This window comes from Pavona decussata, unplaced genomic scaffold (assembly GCF_977016875.1).
Source record: "Pavona decussata unplaced genomic scaffold, jaPavDecu1.1 SCAFFOLD_76, whole genome shotgun sequence".
Taxonomy (NCBI): Eukaryota; Metazoa; Cnidaria; class Anthozoa; order Scleractinia; family Agariciidae; genus Pavona; species Pavona decussata.
In genome coordinates, this window is record NW_028145494.1 from 2,001,590 (window position 1) to 2,024,578 (window position 22,989).

At 36.2% G+C, this 22,989-nt stretch overlaps 1 protein-coding gene across 2 annotated transcripts; it reads right to left on the reverse strand.

Annotated features, from left to right (window-relative positions):
• Window positions 1–902: 902 nt before the first annotated feature.
• LOC146476600 (ribosomal protein S6 kinase beta-1-like) lies at window positions 903–22,049 on the reverse strand. 2 transcript variants are annotated; one of them, XM_085114479.1, is made up of 19 exons: window positions 21,670–22,045; window positions 21,499–21,536; window positions 21,280–21,388; window positions 21,085–21,153; window positions 19,612–19,683; window positions 18,702–18,777; window positions 17,719–17,776; window positions 17,110–17,172; window positions 16,981–17,018; window positions 15,697–15,787; window positions 15,006–15,096; window positions 14,888–14,929; window positions 14,726–14,791; window positions 12,984–13,046; window positions 12,577–12,654; window positions 11,963–12,070; window positions 10,895–10,971; window positions 10,500–10,529; window positions 903–2,769 (listed from the first exon to the last, which is right to left on the reverse strand). In XM_085114479.1, the coding sequence occupies exons 1-19, from the start codon at window positions 21,742–21,744 to the stop codon at window positions 2,730–2,732; spliced, it is 1,284 nt and encodes a 427-aa protein (XP_084970605.1). In that variant the 5' UTR covers window positions 21,745–22,045; the 3' UTR covers window positions 903–2,729. The 2 variants fall into 2 exon arrangements, with proteins under 2 accessions (XP_084970605.1, XP_084970604.1); XM_085114478.1 differs by lacking the exon at window positions 903–2,769 and adding an exon at window positions 3,551–6,742 and having other exon boundaries at window positions 21,670–22,049.
• Window positions 22,050–22,989: the final 940 nt, after the last annotated feature.

The following is a 22,989-nucleotide window of genomic DNA, read 5'->3' on the forward strand; positions in this document are numbered from 1 at the left end:
AAAAATTTAAAAAATCGGATCAATCTTTTTGTGTGTGGTCATGACATCGAGCCAAATGAAATCACTGGATAATTCTGATTCCACCGAACAGAAAAAATGGCGGCTGTAAGTTTTATCACAATGCCTTACGAACCTAACACAGCCAGTGGGCACTTAGGGCCTCTTTACATGGAGGGAGGAAGACCCTAGCACTAGGAAGATCCGAGAAGGCGGAAAAACTTTTCGTTTGCTTTACATGCAGGAATTTCGGCCGAAGTGGTTACCGAGTGGACAAGAAAAAGAAGAATAACTGTCGGCCTTGAGCAGCTGAACGCCCGGCTGCCGCCACCGTTGTTCTTTTTGACCCTAGTATTAGGACCTTCCGAGCGAAAGTAGTTTACATGGTGCTAGGATCTTCCTATCTCTCAGCTAGCAAGTTCCTATCTCTTAGGAGGATCCTATCGCTAGGGCCAAGTACAACTTTTTGCATGTAAATGAATAGAGAAAACATATGGCGCTTGGATGATCCGCCCTCTAGGATCTTCCTCGTGCTAGGATCTTCCTCCCTCCATGTAAACAGCCCCTTAGAAAGCCATCTTTTTTGAGAAATTCGTCCCTGTACTAACAACCGTGCGAATGCTAGGTTTGGAGTTTTTAGAACTTTCTGTGCGTTTTCAGAGAGCTTTTAGGGTTTTTCGTACGCCAAGAATTATCGGTAAATGTACAAGTCGCCATCTTTTTCTGTTCGGTGGTTTTTATGAATGGAATAGAAAATTGAATTCTCGATCGTGAACACCAATTCAAATTTGACTGCCAAAAAGAAAGGCTTCATTTTCGCCTGTGACTTTTCTCCAGTGTCTCAAGTCACAATCGGCACTCGCATTCTATTATACCGTTCAAAAGTTTTTATTGAATAACTGAGATTGACCATATACAGTTTATTTCACACAACTCGTTCACTAGAGCAAGAAACTTTGCTCTCCCTACAATTCATGTCAATTTATCACTAGCTTAGTCCTCAAAAGACCGATAGTTAAAACAAGGATCGTCCCTTTAAAAGTATCACTATAGATTTAAAACAGTCTAAAGCCAATGATACACAGCTTGGTATAACCAAATATTGAGCTGTGTATCATGTGATGTTGCGGTTGAAACAGGCCATTCAACATGTTGAGCCTTGTTAAACGGGAAAGGACATGGCTCTTAAAACATCAAGCATTTTGTCACGGAGCCATTGAGTACTTTCCATTATGCAAAAAAATTCCGGAATTTTTCGGTTGGAAATCAAATAGAACAGATCGGTCCGGCTGAAAAATTACCGGGGGAAAAAAGGTCCACCATTGAAGGAGGTCCACTTTAACAAACGGGTTCGTTGCCCTACTTCCCTTCAGTAGATTTTCACTTATTGTATTATTACTGATAGAGCGGTTTTCAATTGAGTGTCGAAAGTAATTCCGCATTTGCTTTGGTTTTGCATTACTACGCTCTGTGATTGGCTAACAAAACTCGCGCCACTTTCTCAACCAATGGGAATCCAAACCAAACTTAATCGTATTTTGGCCGCACGCGTTTTCCCGCGCTTGGCTCCAGTCACATGTGTTTGCTTCGAATTCTGATTGGCTCGTTGTGTTGTTTACAACTGTTGTGATTGGCCAGAGCAATATCTTTGGTTTTGGTTTTACGACACTCAATATGAAACCGCTCTATATGATGAAATGTAAAAATACCTGATTTGGGGAAAATAAAGCAAACTTATGTGGGAGGATTGGGGTACGAAATAGAAAATCGAAGAAGCCATTCTTCTCGGTTGGATCGGAAAATGTCGTTCCATTTACATTTGGTCAGACTGGTCAATCTGATAAAATGGAAAGCACCCTTTAAGTCAAGACATCGTTCAACATTTGTTGAACAACAAATGGTGAGCCCTGTCGCACTGTGTATCATTGGCTAAATGACAGCGTCCCAAAAAGACAAAATAAATTGGGTTGTTGGGCTCCTTGGCATTACCACAGGCCAATCCGGAGGCGAGTCCGTGCAAAAACGTGAGCCTGAAGTACAGTATAAAATGCTCATGAACATTTGACATTAAAATACAAGATATCTAATCTAGCATCCCTTTTATGGCAACGCAAACGGCAGAAATAACCACGTGTTTGAGCTTTTCTCGCCATTCCCAACGTTTGTTTTTCGCCGGAGTTGAGTATTGTCCACACTTCATCCGTTTTCGCTGGCTAATTATGAAAAATTGCCACTTACACGACAAACGGTTGTTTCTCCTTTACCTAAGAACGCTAATAGTTTTGACTAGACTAGAATGAAGATCTAATGTTGAATAGCATTTAAATTTTACGAAATTTGCGCCAAGGAGCCAAGGAACCGGAATGGGTATTTTCGACTGAGCTCCAGCAAGCTAAAAGCGCTGACTCCAAACTTCAGCGTCCCAGGGCTCCATGGCCATGTTCCCTCCCCACATTTACGCTCCCGTTTGCTGTGAATTTCTACGTAGTTCCAATTCTTATTTTTATAAATAACGTTAAAGCCCATAGGGTTACAATAACAATTTTACGAAAAATATTAATAAAATAGTGGCTAAACGTAATTAATGAGATTCAAATGTTTCAAAACAGAAATTGTTCGCCAGATGGAATGAGTTTCATTTCAATATGGCCGTCGGCGTGATTCATTTGACGTGAAGTCGATACCACTGATACGTCACACAACAGTCCGCACTGAAATAATTCAGTCCCAGTTCACCCAGTGTGTTGACGTGAAGAGCTCGCCCACTCCATACTAGAAGAAAGAGACATGAAATTGATTACATTTCGGATGAGACCTGCAGGAAACCTCTCTTTGACAGCGGGGCTCTCACAGGGAGGCTAAAACCGCTGAACGAGATGAGTGCACGCGCTACACTCACTTGACTTGGCGGACTAACACCACCGTACAGAAAAAGATGGCAGCTATAGATTTTACCACAGTATCTTGGGAACTTAACACAGGCAATGGGCACATAGAAAACCATATTTTTGGCCAGAATTCGTCCCTATACTAACAACATTGTGTTTGCTTGTCTTCAAGTCTTTAGAACTTTTTAGGGTTTCCGTACGCTAAGAATCATGGGTAAATCTACCACTCACCATCTTTGTCGCTACGGTGGATTGGCTACGCACCGTTGAAAGGAAAAAAATTTCCTCTCTCCTCCCTTTCCCGTTTTCTGCTATATTTTATTTGCCATGCAGGTTAATGGTTAGGGCACCCTCGAATTAAATTCGACGTAAATAAAACCTCACTTAATTAAATTACAGCCATTTTGATCGATTTGTAAGCGGTTTATTGTTGCAACATTTTTGTAAGAAGACAGTTTAGTAAACCAATTTTGAAGCGAAAATATTTAAGCTATCTACAGGTAAATTTTAAATACAGCAGCTGTCTCAACAACTAGCTAGGCCTTGTGAAAGGAAACCTCAGAAGGGCTGAGGCAGCAGAGGAACCTGGGAAGACATTGGACTATCTTTACTACGATTCAATAATTCTTCCCACGATCCCTATCGTAAACAAGTATGCTTTCAACTTCTTAATAAATAGAGCTTACTTTATTAAAATAAATATTAATTTCAATAACCTCTAACAAAAAGTTCCACAACAACTAAGGTTGTAGACTAGGCAGCTTGTAACATGGCACATATAACTTGTGAATAATTAACACAACAAACAAGTGAGTTGATACAGTATTCCCATTAAGCCAAAAGGTAATTTCTTGGCAAGCCTTAATTTTTTTTAGGTCACAAAAAATGACCATTACTTTCGACATCTGGAATATAATTATACAAAAACATTTTCAGTTAATCGCATCCAATGCAAGTTTAAATCTTAAAACGTAGTTTAAAGAACATACATTCAGGAAAGGTCTGACAGAGCCCAACAACAAAACAGAGCTAAGGCAGTACAATAATTATAGTATTCTCTGGCTTTGCAATTTTGATTACTGATAAAAAGAAGATAAAATCTCATTATAATAAATAAATAAATCACGTTACAAAAGAGGGCAGGAATTATAAAGATTATAATTGCACGTTTCCAGAGATGTGCTAAGTAAACTGTCCAGCAGGTTATTTTAAATTAAATTCAGTAAAAAATTACTTTGCTTACAGTATCACAATACTGTATGGCACAAAACCTTTGCAGGATATTTGCAATGTTTCAAATTTCTTAACCTTCCACAAAAAAATATACTAGCACTCAAAAAAAAATTTACAGACCCCTCAAGAAAACATCAACATTTCCAGATTTCAAAAATTCAGCCTGCAGACCTTCAAAATCTTCCATCACAGGAAAAATTCCTGCAAAAATTTTCTGCCACACGATAGTGCGATGTTAAATTGGTTTTGATTTAACAAATAGCCGGTCTTTCATAATTTCTCAACTACGTTATTTTATTTTTGTAACTAAAATGCAAAACCTACTAAGAAAACACTTCATACTATAAACAGTATGCCAAAACGGAGAACTGTTCCACCCCAAAAACGTGAATTTAGTGCAACCATTTCTCTAAATTTGCAAATCTTGAAAAGAGTGAAAGATAGTGAAAACATTCTAAAGAGAGAAAAAAAAACCTTATAGTAGTTGTCAAACCTTGTCAAACCTCTTTGATAACAATAAATTATTGTCAAAATACACACGGGTAGTGGTGGAAAGAAAACATTGAAACCAAACGTTATCTTTTAAAATGTCGGTTCTATGGCAGTTGTGCTAAGGGATACCTCTTACACTTTGGCATCTTAACTTCAAGCTAACTTAAAGATTTTGACAATAATGTTTTCAAGATGCAGGTATAGGACTAGATAACTTAGTCTGGCTCTAACAATAAATAAAAATTTACTTCTTTTCAAAATGTGCTCTGGAAGTAAAACATCCTAAAATCTCCAATGGTTGATAAATGGACTACGCTGTACCTTTGTAAAAATATACTCTATTTTTTGGCAGAAAAAAACACTTACGTGCTTTCCTCTAATAAATGTAGAGAGTCATATTAGATGCTTTTTTGTATTGGGAACAAAGAAAGTTTTAGAGAATCACATCTAAAGCATTTCACATAGGATCACAATTCAATCTATACTCTATGCTAAATTTACAGTATCACAAATAAGCATTAAAAATAAATTATTATAGCTTTTCATAATCATATACTATTTGATCACAATTTCAGCATTATACCATAATCAAAACTTGATCTGACATGAATTATGCATAGCACAGGTAAATCTATCTATAGCTACATTGAAGCAATATTTGTGGACCAGCCTTTGTAATAAATAAGAGTTCTGTATAGCCTTGCTATAACCGCACACAAGACAAATTCGTTTTAAATACTTAAATGTTAAGGACAGTGCCTACTTTTGTTACTGCGCATACATTCTGCACATCTCGAGATACTTGGGTTTCCTATAGGTGGTGCCTACTAATACAGGGGTATTTTTGCGCGCTTTTACACCTATGTGGAGAAAGCAGAACTTAGCAAGTGCTCTTGGTATCCAAAAAGAAAACTGGGGGTAATTATGTATTTTTCAGAGATAATAAAGCTTCAATTTGGAAAAAAAGGCCATACATTGCTTTGTATTTTACTGCCTTTTATTGTTGCCTGTTACCCCCAATTTTCTTTCTGGATTCCAGTAGCCCATACTGTGATCTCTTTTCCTGCATAGTCATTAACTATGCAAAAATACTTCTGTATTAGGAGGCACTGTCCTTAAGGTTTGGAAAACACTGTCCCAGTCAAATTTGTGCTTCAAACTATGCAAATGTACAACTGTAATTACCAAAACTCCTCTCTTTCATCTTCTCCTTCTCCTTCACTAGATATCAATCTTTCTTTTTTTCTTCTTTTTTTCTAATGGTCAACTAAATAACTCCCTCGCATCCCCTACTCTATAAAATATAATGACGTCCTAAGAAAAAACACCCATAAACATAATCTGGGCCATATGCTGCTGGCAGTCTTAACACAATTCACTCTGGCAGAAAGTGCATGAACCTTCACGATTCTGTTTTGTTAGAAGAGAAGAGGGGACTACCCCTTGGACCCCACTTGCACAAACACAACAGTCATTCTAACAAAGAAGGAAGAAGGGGTTGAGAGAGGACTTCTGGTAACTCTACATTTACATTGCACAGCAGGGCTTTCTTAAGACCACTTCAGTTCATATAACAAACAAAAGGAAAAGAATGAAAATTTCTATCTATGGTTCCTGAGGAGCTCTATAACTACCTTCTTTATACATAATTATTCAAAATAAACAAAGCCTACCTGTTGTGGCCCTTTTCTAAACACAACTTTCATAGCAACTAATATAACTCACTAATAAATCCCTTTCTTCTCCTAAGATTTTATAGTAAAATAATCATTATGTAAGAGATTGTGGAATGGAAAGTATGATAAGAGACAATTTAAAGAGTCAGACATTCAAGAAACTATATTAGAAATAATTTAAGCTTTTTGCAAGCATATATTAAATGTTACGTCATCTGAAGATGAGAATTAGTCACTGTAGAGTGTGAGATCGAGGGGTTGCCACATTGAAGCAAACTGTCAGTGCCATTAAGGACTTTATCGCTTCCGCTAGAGGTATCCATGGCAACTGGAGAAGAGTTAAAGTCTAGCGCCTTCATGGCTGCTGTCTTCGCTAATGGAGTGACTGTTCTGTTTGGTTGCCATGAATGTTCAAAGCCAAACTGGCTGGAGCCATTTTCCTTAATCTTGGCAGGGCTATAAGACAGGCAGAAGGTGCATGTTAGTGAAAGTTAGTGAAATGACCAATGAACGTATGCACAGTAGCCAAAGAAGACACCATCATTAAATGAGTTTAAAAATTATTGCTTACATTATTGGAAATGCTTTTGTACTCTAGTTAGTAAAAGACGCTCATTATTTCCTTTTTTACTTTACAGAAACAATACACTTCTAAAGTTACAGTCAATTACACTGCAAACATTTACAACCATTTGTTAACTACGATTCATCTGTGATCGATTGGCTGTGAAGTTACCAATCAGTATACTCAACCATTTTCAAACTTTCTTATGAATCAAAGGAATCATACATAAAGACATGAATTGGAGAGTGACTTATCCCCATTAACATCATGTACGGTACTGATATCAAGGACACAGCAAATTGTCTCTTCGCATGTTAAATAAATAAATAAATAACTTTAATAGTAACATCCTCGTGAGGTTTTTCAGGAACTATTTACAAACTATTTCCAATTTATAAAAGCAAAAATGACAATAAAAACTCGAAATCACAATTTATGCTGGTATTTTACTAAAATTTAAAGCTTATGAAGGAAATGTCTGCCTCAATAGTGTGTCTTTCAGGGTGCGTTTGAAAGATGCCAATGAGGCACTTTGCCTAAGTTCATTATGCAAGTTATTCCATATGTAGGCCCCTCTATAGGAAAATGTGCGCTGGCCTATAGCTGTTCTGTATAGCGGAATCTGCAAAGAGTTCCGTGTACGAGTGTTACGAGTATGTATATTTGAGCGCTTGGTAAACTTGCTCGTTAAGTATTGAGGCGCAAGATCGTTCTGACATTTAAAGGTCAAAACGGAGTCTCTATAGAATAATTGTTCTTTAACAGGAAGCCAGTTTAGCTCTCGAAGCAAAGGTGTTACGTGGTCAAACTTCCTAGAGTTTGTTACGATCTTGCTGGCAAAATTCTGAATAGATTGTAATCTGTTTATATTCTGGAGTGTAGTATTAGACCATACAGATGAGCAGTAAAGCATCTTGCTAAAAACTAATGATGTTATTAACAACTCTAGTGTTTCCTTGTCGAAGCTCCTTTTGACTCTATTTATTTGGCAGAGCTTTGCGAAACAAGATGACACTACACATGAAATATGGTGATCGTAGGTCAGATGGGGGTCAAGAAAGACTCCCAAGTCCTTGGCAGAGTCTGTTGGCTTCAGTGTTTTACCTAAGAATACCACTCTAGGGTCTTCTGGTAACCTGCTTAACATCTGTCTGGTACCGAGGAAAAGGAGTTTAGTTTTATCGGGATTGATAAGTAGATGGTTCTCACAGCACCATTAAGCTACACTGTGAAGGTCTTGTTCGAGCTTTTCAATGGCAGCATCAACCTCAACGAGAGGATTCGTTGTGGATTTATTTTAAAAGCAAATTGTATAAACAGAGGTGAGGTGGCCCTTGCCAAGGAACACAAAAAATCTTACCAGGTGATCTATTACTGACAGGAGTATTAAATACAGTCCTGTTGATGAAATGAGCATTCACCTAAAGTCAACTTCAAGAAATTCCTTCATGGAAGAGTTTGAAAACAGTTCTAGGGTATAAAGCATGATAGCTTTCTGGGCAAATCATGACCAGTGAATTATAATAATTGGTAAATCCTTCTTAAAAAATGTAGTCTCCACATATCAGTGACATTTGGTGTTAGGTATACAGTTCTGTTATGTTATCAATAGGATGTCTGTTCCAAGCTCAAGGAAGCTATTATAATTGTTATCGTTTATGATAATTCAACAAGGTTTTTTCAATGTGGTGATATAACATAGCTAGGCATCTTGTATAAGGGCATTTATTAAATTCACAGGTTACAAGTTAGAGCCATCTTGTACAACATAAAAAACCTACAGGGAAGTACTGCCAAGTGGCTTTCATTTGAATGGCTGCATTTAAAATTTTAACTTCAAGGTAGAACCATCTTATACAGCATAATAAACAGCACCACAAGAAAATTAATGGTCAATGACTTCAGTATCATCCACAGATTCAAAGTTTAAACCACATTAACAGTATGTTACTGGATTTGTAACTCTCAAAGTAACAGCATGATAAAGAAAACTACTAAATAGTGTTAGTCAAGTTAAAAGAATTGTTATTAATTTTATCCTAAAATATTCTAATGAGCAAAAGTGTCAGCATTTGTTAACAATAATAATATTATTACATTTCAAATTATTGCACCAGTACGAGCAGAATCATTTAAACGTAAGCAATATTAGTTAACCAAGAGTAAGGGTTAAGCATGACTGCATGATTTATTAGCTTTAGTGTTTTATGCCTTTGGAAGCAACTGAGGAAATGAAACTGATGATATGCAATAAAGCAGGTTAAAATACACATGATCAGTTGGATGCATAAAATTAGTACACAGGTTAGAAAGATAAGAACGTTATTACATGTAAGCAAGATGGTCACCATGGAAAATGACAGTAGCAATAGAGTTTGAGTATATGAGGAAGAAAGATTGAGCGTGTGAAAAAGTAACTGATAATCTGCCAGCTAAGAAAACAAACACACCTACCCTTTCCCAAACGTAATGCTACCGTAGCTAGGCTAAGCTACATTATGACAAATAATGGTGTTTTGTAAATGTACTTCCTAACCAGTCTTGATTCCATAGTAACCTACCTTGCACTTAAGTGCATTGCTAAGAGTACAGAGATAAAGTTAACAATGAAGCCTTTGTAGGCAATAGTTCCTAAAAAAAATATTGAAGTGGCTTGTTTCTGAATGGTCAGTTTTGGCCACTTTGTGAATGTGTTAACAACGGAATCAAAAATAAAAAAAAAGCTGCCAAGAATTACAAAAACCTTAATGTCAATTAGAATGGCCACGTTTGAATTTGCTACTTCTAAGTGGTGGCAGAATTATTTAGAAATCATCACTCCAGTTACAAGGACCACTATAGTAAAATTGAGACTATCTACACTTTGATAGAACTGAATCACTCTAGCACACAGGTGAGCTTTAGCAGCAGTTTATGATTTCTTTTTAGAGAGAAACACTTACAGTGATGAAGCTATTTTAACTAACACACATGGCTAATAAAAAATCACAGGAGAGCATGTTTGTCTTGATGATTCTTCACATTGTAAGCAAGTACTAAAAGTCTTTGTCTTACTTTCATTTTTCTCTCTCGTAGTTGACCACAAACTTTAGCAGAACACTTACACGATAGAAGTATTTGGCATATATTAGAGCCTTAGCAACAGCTAGCTAAATATTTTAATAAACAGTTACAAAATTCGTTCTTTGCACTAACTTCACAGCAAGCAGCTGTCTTGTTTAGCATTGGTAAAACATCTATATGAAGTTGTTTATAGTTGAGCCAAAGCAGCTATCAACTCTTTATAGCAAAATGCAAACAAAATCACCACCAACAGTTAACTCCTTTTCTCTAACACAAAGTAAGAATTGGCAGTGTTTACACTGGTTTACTTTCAGTAACACAGATGCTCACAACATAGCTGTGTACTTTGGGCCTTTCTAGCCCCCCTAACCCACTGAAAATGTATGGCTGTAATAGGATCACAGTTTGCCCTAACTTATTCAATGATTCATTTGTCTGGAAAGTCCCTTACAGGCAGCTGGCAATACTACAGCAAAAACCCAAAGCACAAGATAAATATTCAATTATTTATCTAGTTATTTATTTATTACCCATTTTCCTTTTTACCCGTGTCTTGAAAAAAAAAAAATATAGATCCTTGCTCACCTCATTGGTTGTGTATTTTTTCTTGGGGTTCTGTAAAAATTAAACAAGATAACATGTAACTCTTTTATGTCATGAGCGACAAAACTGTTTATCAAGATTAAATACATAAATAAATCAATGCTCCAAGTTACCAGTAATAATTATTGCTTTCATTAGTGGCCATTTGGTGACTAAGTCTTAAGCTCAGCTGGTAGCAAATTTGGCAACTCTCAGTTTACCAGCATTAAAATTTTAGTCGCCATAGTACCTCAGAGAAAAGTTTCTGTATACTTTATGGCTTAATAGCTTATTAGCAGAGAGACTATCAAAGTGCATAGTTTCTTGCATCCAGGGTAAACTATGTGATTATCAAATCTAAAGTTTACAGAGAGAATTGACTCAGATCATCTGAATACCTTGTGTATCTCCATGGTGACATGGGAATTTCTCTATTTAATGAACCCATAACTGAAGGTGCTACATAAGTGAAGCCCTGTTGAAAAACATTGATTCACAACAAGTTAATTAAATGTAGCATATCTACCTACAAAATGTTAACTAACCAAACCAATAATTCTAAGGAGGCCATCAACATCCAGGGGCTGTTTTTTTTTTTTTTTTTTTACTTATGTAGGATTACAGCATTAGGTACCAAGTGTCAGAGGTGTTTTAAAATTACAGGGTTGACAGTGCACAAAAACATCTGAAGTCCCTGGTAACTATAGTAGCTGTACCAATACCACATTATCAAATAACTATAATTTTTTTTTTTTGGAACTTCATATGATCTGAAGGCAACATTTGTGAGTAAATGACATACATATTTTTTGCAGTCAGTGACCCAGGCGTACTCGGAAAAAGAAAATCCAAGTTCTCCCAACCGGAGTAGAACCTTTGACCTCCTGATTACTAGTTTGAATGTTCTACCACTGAGCTACAGGAGATACATGGAAGCTATGGCCATTAAACTAGGTTCATGTGAATGAATTACGATGAGTGAAGAAAAAGTCCTGTTAAGAGAACTTGAATTTTCTTTTTTCTGAGTACATTTTATGCCCTGCCACTGACTGAATAAACTACGTCTATCATTCATATCACCTCTTTTCCAAATGCTGTGACGACCTCCTGGGCAATCAAACTGTACATAATTTATTATTTAGATTAACAGATCTTTTCAAGACTATTTCATTGGCAAAATGGCATTAAAATTGGCCAAGTACTGGCACAAACATTACGGTCCAAGATCCACTGTAGTGGGTCCCTGGCTGAAACAGGGCTGAAATTACTTGAAACTAACAAGACATGAAAGGGACTTAAGAGTTTAGTCACTTTTTCACTACCAATTTGTTTTTTCAGTTTGAAATTAGTTAATGCCAAAGGTGACAGGAAAAATATTCTGCAAAGTCTACCCTGAGACAACGAACTTGGCCTCTATTTTAACACCTTACTGGTCCTCTGACTTGGTCAAAACGTCTATTTATTACCTGAAAGATTTTGTCTGCACTCTCACTCAACATTGAATCAACTGGAGAATCAATGGGCGTCTGTTTTGTGAATTTGCTGTCAAACTGACTGACATCTTCATCACCAGTCTGAGAACAAAAATACAGATGATTCTTCATAAACCTATTACAAACCTTGACAACTGAGCAGATTAGAACAAAACAAATCAAAATGGTCAAGTTGACTGTGCTTAACAAGAGTGAGCTTTGCCTAATACCATTTTTAAATTCATTCTTGTTGTCATAAAGATTTTCAAAATTACTAGAAACACCACAAGTAATTAAAAGAAAGAATGAATGTTAAGTTGATTCTGCCCCCCCCCCCCCCCACCCCCACGTGCTCTTCATAATGCAAGTAATGTGTGGTAATTTCTGTGGGGGGAGGAGGGCACTTTTACAAACTTTAATCACACATCACTAATTCTTTTACAGCATGATGGCTGTTAACATTATCACACACATAGCTGATAATACACCTACTTTTGATCTGGAATATTTATGTTTACAAGGAAGTTACTTTTCTCAGGTTTTCAAATTATTCATAGCATACATTTAAACTCTTCACCTGATTTCAAATTCAATTAAATTAAACTTACAATATTTGGCTTAAATGGGGGCTCCACTTTTTTGGAATAAAGATCCTCCCACTTGATAGCACGGAAGAAAGGATGAGCCTGAAATGCAAAATAAAAAGAACGGCATGTAGACTGAAATCCCATCATCTAGCAAAAAGATAAAGGTATTAAAGCAAAAAAATTCAATTAAGCTGCATATTTTCCTTCTAAAATTTTTGGCGTTAAGACTCCCCACCCCTCAAATTCAAGTGTAGGCTTTTCATGGGGTAGGTATCAATATTTTCTGGAACTACACAATTTACTACCTCGATCTTCAAGCTAATTAAACTTGAATTATGGTCACAAATGTGGGCAAGCTATAGCTAGACTGAATGTAACGACAGCTTTCAACTGGTACACAGGTAAAATGTTTATTAAAAGGTCTGTACCTTTATTGGATGTGCGCCATCATTTCCACCTCCTAGTCTGGCTTGTGGGTGACGTTTCAATAACTGAAGAAAGAGACAATACCCCAATTAACACTTTTTGAGACACAGATCTGTGGAAAGGGGGAGGGGGGACCAGGGATCTGAGCTTCCTATTTGCCAAACCCTATCAAACTAATTATTGTTCTCTGGATTCTCGGATCCTGAAGGCAAAGTTCTACTAGGCAACCCTGTGTCCAAAATGTCTTGCAACATCTAAAAACAAAGGTTGTGGCATTGCAAGACAAGTACACTATATAAGACTTCAAACATTTGTTGCTACAATTGTTGCAGAGGGAAGAACCAACTTCTGCTTTTTACAACGATTGCAGAAACTCTGCAACAAGCCTTCCATATGTTTCAAATTCACCATATCCTGAACAGGGCTGAAGGGTGATCTTGGTCATCAGACAGATTCCATCAGTAACAACAGTGTGCTGAGAGGTAAATACACGCTTCAAAATCACATTGTGACACAGCACAGAAGTGGCTAAAATCCACTGTCTGGAGTACATAACCCTTTTAGCATAATTTTTATTGCAGCATTTTATTTCCCTCACAGTTATGTATCACTTCTGATGTCTTGCTCAAACGTAGCAGTTGTAAGAATAAAGGAAATGAAAAAGTGAGTTGAAATGTTCTGATATTATCATTGGAAATTCATGGAAAACAGTGAGAGCATGAGAACATCAATGGGAATTTCAAGTGACACATCCACAGAGTGGTTCTTTATCCACTGTTTCCTGGCTGAATTGAATTTTGGAAGTGTTACTTTTTATCAGGGGAAGTAAACTGGAGAACTGGGAGAAAAACCCTCAGAGCAGGGACGAGAACCAACAAAGGACATCAACTCCAGGAATCCTCAAGGTTGAGACCAGATTATTAGCTGGTTCCACTCAGTAGATAGATTAATAATAAAAGCATAATAATTGGAAAATATTTTCTTTACATTAATGCAGTACAAGATGACAAAAGACCCCAGTTCACAGATTTTGTCGCCCTCGTTAACGAAAAAATTGAATTAAAAAAATACATTGCGATTATAACCAATAAATTACTCTCGTTTAATAAAAAATGGTCCAACTTTTTAAACAATTAATTTTTAGAGCCTAGATGTGCAAAGGCACATACTATCCATTTGCAAGCAACTAAATTAATTTATTAATTTGTAAGTAATTGTATTGTATCGTAGTGTTAGTATTGTTCTTAGTAGCATAGGTATCGTTTCGTTTTGTTAGTAATATCGCATTATACGTAGTTTCATATTTTTTTTAGCACTGTATTGTAAAAAGTATAAGTACCAACCTCAACAAGTAGTATTTCTTAACAAGCGTGTTGTAATTTGTTTGTGCACTCAATAAATTAACAAAAAAAAAAGAGCATAATAAGAGCATTTTATTATAAAAACGTCGCGCATGAAGCGAATTGCGTAATTACATTACATAAGAATAAACCTGTTTACACAAGGTTGGATATCAGGCTCCCAAACACAGGTACTTGTGGGTTTCCTACAGCCCTTACAAGGATGCTTTCTGGTTTTGTGTTCCAATCATTAACAGTACTAGGGTAGAGTGACTGAATGACATTAGTGGGAGGCGAGCACTTTCACCACTGCACCATCCCTATTCCCCTGACAGGGTTTGATAGGTTAAACATATTTACACCAGTGTTGTACTCAAGTTCACCACAGTTATCATAATACTCACTTTTCTGAGGAAATCCTTAGCCTCTTGACTGAGATAAGGAGGAAGAACCAGCTTCCCCTTTAAAATCTGTAGAACAAGAAAACAAAATAATTTAAACACCTTACTCCAAGCAATTTCAAAGTTAATAAAATGCAAGCATTAAATAACATTTTATAAACTTACCTTATCTATTGTCTTCTTCCTGCTGTCTCCACAGAAAGGAGGCTGAAAATAAATGTAAACCTTTTTCTAAATTTCTGTTCGAAGTAAACCTTATACTTCCACTCAAACAAAAACTTACACTTCCTGTTAACATGTCATACATAAGGGCACCCAGACTCCACCAATCCACTGCCTTGCCATGACCACTGCGTGTCAGAATCTCAGGGGCCCTTCAGATTACAAAAAGAAAACCTTGTTAGAATAAGAATACAAATCAAAAGAAAATGATTTGACAGTTTCAACTATGAACACAAACTTTCAAAATTAGAAATTAATATCTTTATTACACCCATTTTGAAATCACTGGTGATCCCTGAAATCTGATTGGCTCTCAACAGTGTGATTTATTCCCAAACTGCACCATTTTTGGCTCTAAATTGCATCTTTTCTTTAGCCCATCAGAATGGAAATGAATTAACAAAAATAAAATATTAAAATTGACAATAAAACTCTATGATTTCAAAATAGGTGTAATAAAGTGGTAATTGAACTTTGTGTCGTGCAATTTTGGTCTGAAATCATACTTGTGATTTCAAATCACACTCGCGCTGCGCGCTCGTTTGATTTCAAAATCACGCGTATGATTTCTGACCAAACCGCACTCCACTCAGTTCAATTAGCGTTATGAAACCTTAGTTTGAAAATTGCAAACCCTATGTACTAGGTTCTAATGACCTTTAATTTTCGTCATCAATTTTACTCTGGCCAAATCTTATGGGGTCATAAAAATTTTTCATGAAACTGTGTATGTTATCTACAGTCATACTTACATGTACTCAATTGTTCCACAGAAGGTGTGTGTTAAAGAGTTTTCAAATACTGCCTCCTTGCACAAACCAAAATCTGTCAACACTACATGCCCTGTGAAAAGAAATGGTCCCCAAGGATATAAATCATAATTTTATTGAACAATACATGTACTACCATAACAAGTAATGCCGTAATCTGCACTTCTCGAATGAACAACAAATTAAGCCTCTAACCTTAACCTGCCAAGAAAGAAATCAATGATGACAAAGACAACAACTAACAAATCCATGGCAGTTTTTTTTATGGTCTATACTCTTTAAGACCATAAAATGACTTCAGAGAAATGTTCAAAACTTAAGACTGTGCAACCACAAGCTGCAGGCAAGTGGTTTCACTGCCAAGTTTTGGACATTTTATGGCATCATTTTATGGTCTATGAGAGCATAGACCATAGAAAAGAACCAACAATTTGTTTTTATACAATAACATGGAAAAAGTAAGAGCAGAATTGGCTCTATTTTCTGTTAAGAAAGCGTGCGCATTATATCTGACGTCATTTTTATTGTCTGTACTCTTAGAGACAATAGCTATGAGCCAATCAGCATGCAGGAATTAGGACAGTTATTGTAAAATGATGTTGGGATGTTTTTATTATATTCAGAGTAGTAAGGAGCAAACAGACCCCTGATACATGTGTAGGTTTTTTAGGTTGCATTTGATTGAGTGTATTCCTGAATAGAAACAAATGGAAAAGCCGCTTGATTTCTCATTTCGGCAAAATGTCCAAGCGAACTTTTAAGGTGGCACGTGATAAAGTTGAACACAGATAACTTCAAAAACCTCTTACAGTGTAAGATATATTTACAACCACTGTATGTATGCTTAATCCGGAATACAGCCAATCAAATGCAGCCTAACCGTTTGCTTGGGGGAGTTTAAAAATGATCATTTTAGATAGCGCAGGTCCACATCAGGACTTAATGTCTTGCCAATTCCCCAACCTGCTTTACCAAATAAACTATGTATGTATGTCTGTATGTATGTATTAGTTGTGCAAGGTTGGTACCATGACCAAGACAGTGTTTTTGGGGGGAGGGGTCTGCTAACAGGAAGAGTTAATTAGTAGACCTTCCATGCAACTAAGCTCACTAATACCTGCTTAAAGGAACTTGAAAAAAATGGGAATTTTTTATATATGTTCTGACCAGTGCATATTTGAGTAAGTATGGGGCACATAAAAGTGAAGCTGATTCTGTCAAACTGGTAATCAAATTAATTATTTTACTGGGATAACTCTTCATTACCTTGCGTATCCAACAGGATATTTTCTGGCTTGAGATCTCTGTAAAAGGATAAGTGTATCACCATGTACTGTAAGTTTGCACCAAAGTATAACTGTTCAATGTTTAATAATCTGTAGTTTTACTACCCACCTGTAAATGATTCCTTGATTGTGGAGATGTTCCAAAGCTAACACTATTTCAGACAAGTAAAAACTGGGTGGAAAGTAACAACAATTGTTATTTATACATAATCAGCATAATTCAATTTACACGACTTACAAATCACTTATCCTGATCTCAGAACTGGTTACTAATGAAGGATTCCACTGTACTCTACTTTTCAGTTCCAATATTAAAATTACAAAATAAACTCTACTATCTTCTACAGTTGCTATATGTTTGTCATAGAAGTAGTTGAAAGGTCTTCATTTTTTAACATTTAGACAATTAAATGTTCACCAAAAGAAATGACATCCTTATCACTATTGGGGTTTATAGTGTAAAGACGATAATAAACATTATTCTACCAAACAAGAAAGAACAAAATCTAAGTTTAACTGCCGATTAAAATATCTCTAATTTGATGTGGTGACTTGCTTGAAGTTATAAGAACCTAAACAATATTTCTGCACATGACATACCAATGTAAGGCTGAATGAAAAAACTTTAATCAGGACCTTGGCATTGGCACAATGGCTACAGTGGTTACCCACAAGATGATAACATGATTGAAACTTACTAGAACTTATTAAACCTCACCATGCAGTGTCTTCCATGAATATTCCTTCTCTCTCCAAATGCATGAACAGTTCTCCACCTAGAAAATGATACAGGCTTTTCATTAACAATTAAACCAAGGTAACCAACTTCACAAGTGACATGATTGTGCAACTAACAGCTTGAGAACACAGAGGACTGAAATTTCACCCTGTTTGAGAGGGTTGAACTCTCGGCCCAGCTTTGTGAACAAACGACTAACAAAAGTATTTCAATCTTTAAATAAAATTGTTTTCAGCTTGGTTTTAAATGCTGTAACAGTTTCTGCACTTTTAGTATACCCTGGAATAGAATTCCATAATTAAGGTACTGAGGTGGGAAAAGCACGATCCCATGGCATGTGTTTTGGATTGATGGTTGGAGTGGCCTTTGAGACCCTGCCCCCCAGATATTTTCAATGCCCTTCCATGAGGATATAAATAATTTCTGGAACTACACACACCACCTCAGCATAAACCTCACAAACCATTTTAACAAAGATGTCCCTTCTTGATCCTGTCACATTGATCAAATTTGACAACAGCTGCCCTATCAGGATCTGAAATAGGTTTTGTAATTTGCACAAGCTTTCGGCATCTTTATCAAATGATGGAGTTTGAGGATTTTGCTATGTGAATTGAGGTGGAAAAGTCATGTGACAAATGTCCAAGAAAAACATGTTATATTATTTAATATTAATTGGTAAACTTTATCTATGGGACTGCAGAAGGAAACGTTTACTTCCGTGTATTGAAGGTTTCAAATCTACAGTGTGAGCTTAAGATCAAATACCAAACAGAAAAATACATTTATACTAAGAACAATAACCTATCTACATTTTATAAGAAATGGACGCAAAAGTTTTTTCCTTTTTAAGTTAAGTTTTGTGTTGTGTCTAAAAGCAACTGTTTAAGGTGTTAGAATGTACTTAATTGTAAACGTACACGCTTATATTTAAAAAAAAAAGTAAAACATGTTATACCCACCATTGAGATACTCCAGAATAAGATACAGTTTTCCTCCAGTTTGAAAAGCGTAGATTAAATCAACAATAAATGGATGCTAAAAAAAAACATTAGAAAAGAAAGTCAACAGATGGCAAGTGTATTCAAGGTAAATAAATGTTTTGTTTTATCAACAGAGTTGATAGAGTTGATAAGGTAATTTGGTCACCATGAAGAGATTTTGACTGCTGATGTTTTGAGCTTTAACCCTTCATAAGGGCTAATACAATTTAAAATAAATCTACTAGTGTTCTATTACGAATGCCATTTTCTGATTGACTACGCTACTTGCTATCTATTGTCATAGATAGAGAGTAGCAGTTTTCAACAAAATGGCGGCCGCTTTGTCACGTTTTCGAAGTGTCTGCGATGAGGATATAGATAATTTACTTGTTTAGTTTTGAACGAGTAGTAGATTTATACTAAAACAATTAGATTATTCGCTCTCAATTTCTATGCATGATAGCTGATCTATCATGAGATAGAAATCTCGAGCTCATAATCTAATTGTTAATTACGGCTAACACTTGAAACATTAGCACTTGAATCTCTTGATAAAACCAAACATTTGTTTCCACTCCTCACCACTGCAGCATCACAGTTTCTTACGAAACTAAACTCATTATCTGAGGTAAATATTAATTGGCAGAATTCATGCAACCCACGCAATTTCTTCACCATAGTCTCATTAATGTACATTGATATTTGTCTGTCTTGGTGGTATGGCATCATTTACGGGTCAGATAAACCTTAAGCTACACCCAGATAGACGTCCTGTATAATGATTCAAATTTCCAACAAGAATCCTCGCCCCTTTCATGACGCATGGGAGTACACCTCAACTCAGTTCTGATGTTTTACTTCTTTATTTAACAAAAAATTTGAAACAAACCTTGACAGCTTCTAAAATATTCCTTTCAGCTTTTGTGTGTGCTGTATCTTTATGGCTTCTGATGATCGCAGCCTAGAGACAATAAAATGGGCATTTCTGTTTATACGTCTTTTGTAACACATATATTCATTTGCTATGTAAATTTTCAATCAATATTAATTTAGAAAATCAATCAGTAATTATCACCTTCAATCTGAATCAATAATTTAAACTTGTTTTATGACCATAAGCCAACTCAGAATTAAGAAAATAAAAACAAACACGTTCTATTTGATGGCGTGAGGGCATAACCGTCTTACATCAAATTTTAGGATGATTTCTCATTTCTCCCAAAGTTGCCTGAATTTTGTCCTTTGACCTTCTGTGTTTTTCTTACTCCAAGGTATCCGTTTTGCTGCTTTTTTCTTTGCTTTTCTTTTGATTACTTGATATTTTCAGCCATGTGTTTCTCTAAAACTAATAACCAAGTGAACATGTTTGTCCGACATTTGCCAGACTGATTCAATTTATCAGAAAAATTGAGTAGTTTCACATTAGCATCAAAGGCCAGGGATAAGATTCATGAAGCCCCTGTAAGTAAAGCGTAAATAAAGATGTATCCTAAGTATCGTTCTTAACAATGACCTACTGTTGGACTAACACTTAGCCTATTGTTAAGAAACAATAATTAGGATTAATCTTAACTTGGCAGGGTTTTGTGAATCCAACAACAGAATTTTTGTGCATTATTCTCATTTTTTTCAAGAAAACGGAAAGGCAAATCTCACATTTGCCGTACACGTAAATGTAATTCTAAATTTCTCTCTTGTCAAGCCACACTTTTACATCTGTGTAAACATGGGGCTGGTTGTGACATTGTTTACTTAAAAATCAAGCTAAGGTGCTCTTAATTATGCTCTCAAGAAATTTTAATAGAATCTAGAAATAAATATGGAAATAACTTATTGAATAACTTCAATTTTTGTCCTTTGGCCACACCATTGTAAACAAGTGTGAAAACAAGGTCCAGGAAGAAATATGAGCCACCAAAATACCATACATGCCCAAACAAACTCCTGAATAATTATTTACGAACCTTCAAATTGTTTTAAAAAATAAAATGCTAAAACCTACGCATATTTTAATGCCCTGCCGTTCACCTTGGCCTTAATAAATCGACAGGCCTGGAGGCGACCGACAGATTAGATACTAATATGATAAACATTCTTTTTTTGTAGTGAACTGAGCACGTACATGATAGAAAATAACTTACTCCACTCAAAAACTTGTCAAATCCGAAAAATTATCCCAAGAACAAATTGTGAAACAAACACACAAGGAGACCAATATTCCGTGAGTCATTAATGAGATCTTGGCCCGTAATGTGATTCTTTCGACAACTTCAATCTTATATGGGTGAAGCTTTTATAAAGATTATGTAACCTAAAAGTTTAATCGATCATCGATTAAATAGTACCACACAACTATGCGTACCTTTTTCAACACTTTCATAGCGAAGATTTTGCCCTTGTTCCGTCCGTCCACTTTACGAACCTGAAAGACCTAGAAGAAATTTGTAAAGAATGAAAATGAACCATTTTTTCGTCGGTTTCATACGAAATATTGCTTTAATTTACACCGTAGTCAAGGGACTTCTCTTTTAGCTGCTTTTAGAACTGTTATACGTACCTTCCCATATCCACCTTTTCCTAGAACTTTAAGAAGCTCAAAGCTTTCAGGGCCTATTTTCTCATCCTTAGGATTCACAGTCTCTTCTGAAATAGCCAGGGTTTCCACACTAAACGAAAAAGAAAGGAAGTGTTAATACCCGAGCGATATTTTGATTCGGCTGTAAGCTTAAGTCGAAAAGGAAATATGCCGGTCCAATTCGACGGCATAGAAATTCACCTTTCGTCGTTTTCCATCGGGTCGTCGTATAACTGTCCCTACAATAAACACAATTGTTTTCAATATTCTATTATTACAGTTGACACTTCCTTAAGGAAGCGTTCACGTTTGTACACTGTAGTTATACGCAATTTCATATCGACGCAACTCACTCAGTTCATTCAAACTCACCTCTTCGAATTCATCGTCGCTCAGATCTTCCTCGTCTATTTGATCGTTAATATCTAAGGGGAACACTTCGGCCATTGTTGCATTGATTAAAATTCTAAAAACCGTTAAAAGTGATCGCTAAAGTTAACTAAAACTAGGATAAAATTTCGCAAACTCAATCGCCATTCCCAGAAACAATGAGATCATGGCGGCCTCGCGCTTTTTCATTGGTGTGAAAACGCCGGTACCACGTGATCAGCCTGGAGGCTCAGCCAACTTTCGTGACTTTTCAGACTATTTGAGGCAAAAAAAACTATTGAATAGTCAAGCCTTTATTTCCGCTTCAGTTTTGTTTGTTTTTTAGCTTTAGTGAGTTTAAGGCATGAAAGTTGCGCATATTAACATAGGTGGAACCTTCTCTGAAGCGCGTGAGTTGTGCATGATCAACTCCAAAGTAACTAAACAGTCACGGGCTGATATCATGCGCGCTGCATAAGTTATGGTAATTATTTAAGGCTTTTGAGCCCTTGTTTGGAATTATCTGTAATTGAAGCTTTGTATAACAAATGTTCATAATCTGTGAGAGCCGGTTCTTACACAGATTTAATCCACAAAGGGCTTACATAACGTGGATGCAGGCATGCAGCTTGGCCCTCGACTCCTGCTATAAGCCGACCCGCGTGAATGAAAAGGATATTGAACAAAATTCGTTTTTAATGGTAAAAAAGAGTCTATGGAAATAAAAAAGGTGAATAACTGGAACTGAAAAAATGGTTAAGCAGGCACTTTAAATCAAGTGTTTCTACTTATGGGTGTTGTTGCCACTTTCTGCCCCACATGAGGCCAAAAAAAAAAACCTTCAAAAAACCTTTGGTTCCGAAAATGCTAGCTCCCTTTTTCTCGCATTCGACATACTTACCCCTTCGAAAACGAAAGGAAAATTTTCCAGTCAGGTTAAGAAATGTTTAGGCTGACATTTTGTTGAGGAAAACTGCAGATTTTCTTTACGACTTAATCAACCGAATAGATATCCACTAAAATGAACCGTTGGGTGTTTGATCATCCCCTTTCCGATACGTCTTCATCTATAGCTACGTTCAGCTTAATTCTTCAGTTATCTCCGTTCCGAGAGCTACATTCATTCCCTTTAATTGTTCACCTCGCAATATAAATCTGACTTACTTCCTTATAGCTTCAATAGCATGTTTTTGGTGATACGCCAAGTGCGTCATGTTCCTATGGCACTAGAAGTTCGGAGCTTTTTTATTTACCACAATATAAGAAATCAAGAGACAATTAAGTTCTCCATCAGTTTCCAAGGTCCTAATTTTTTTAACTCTC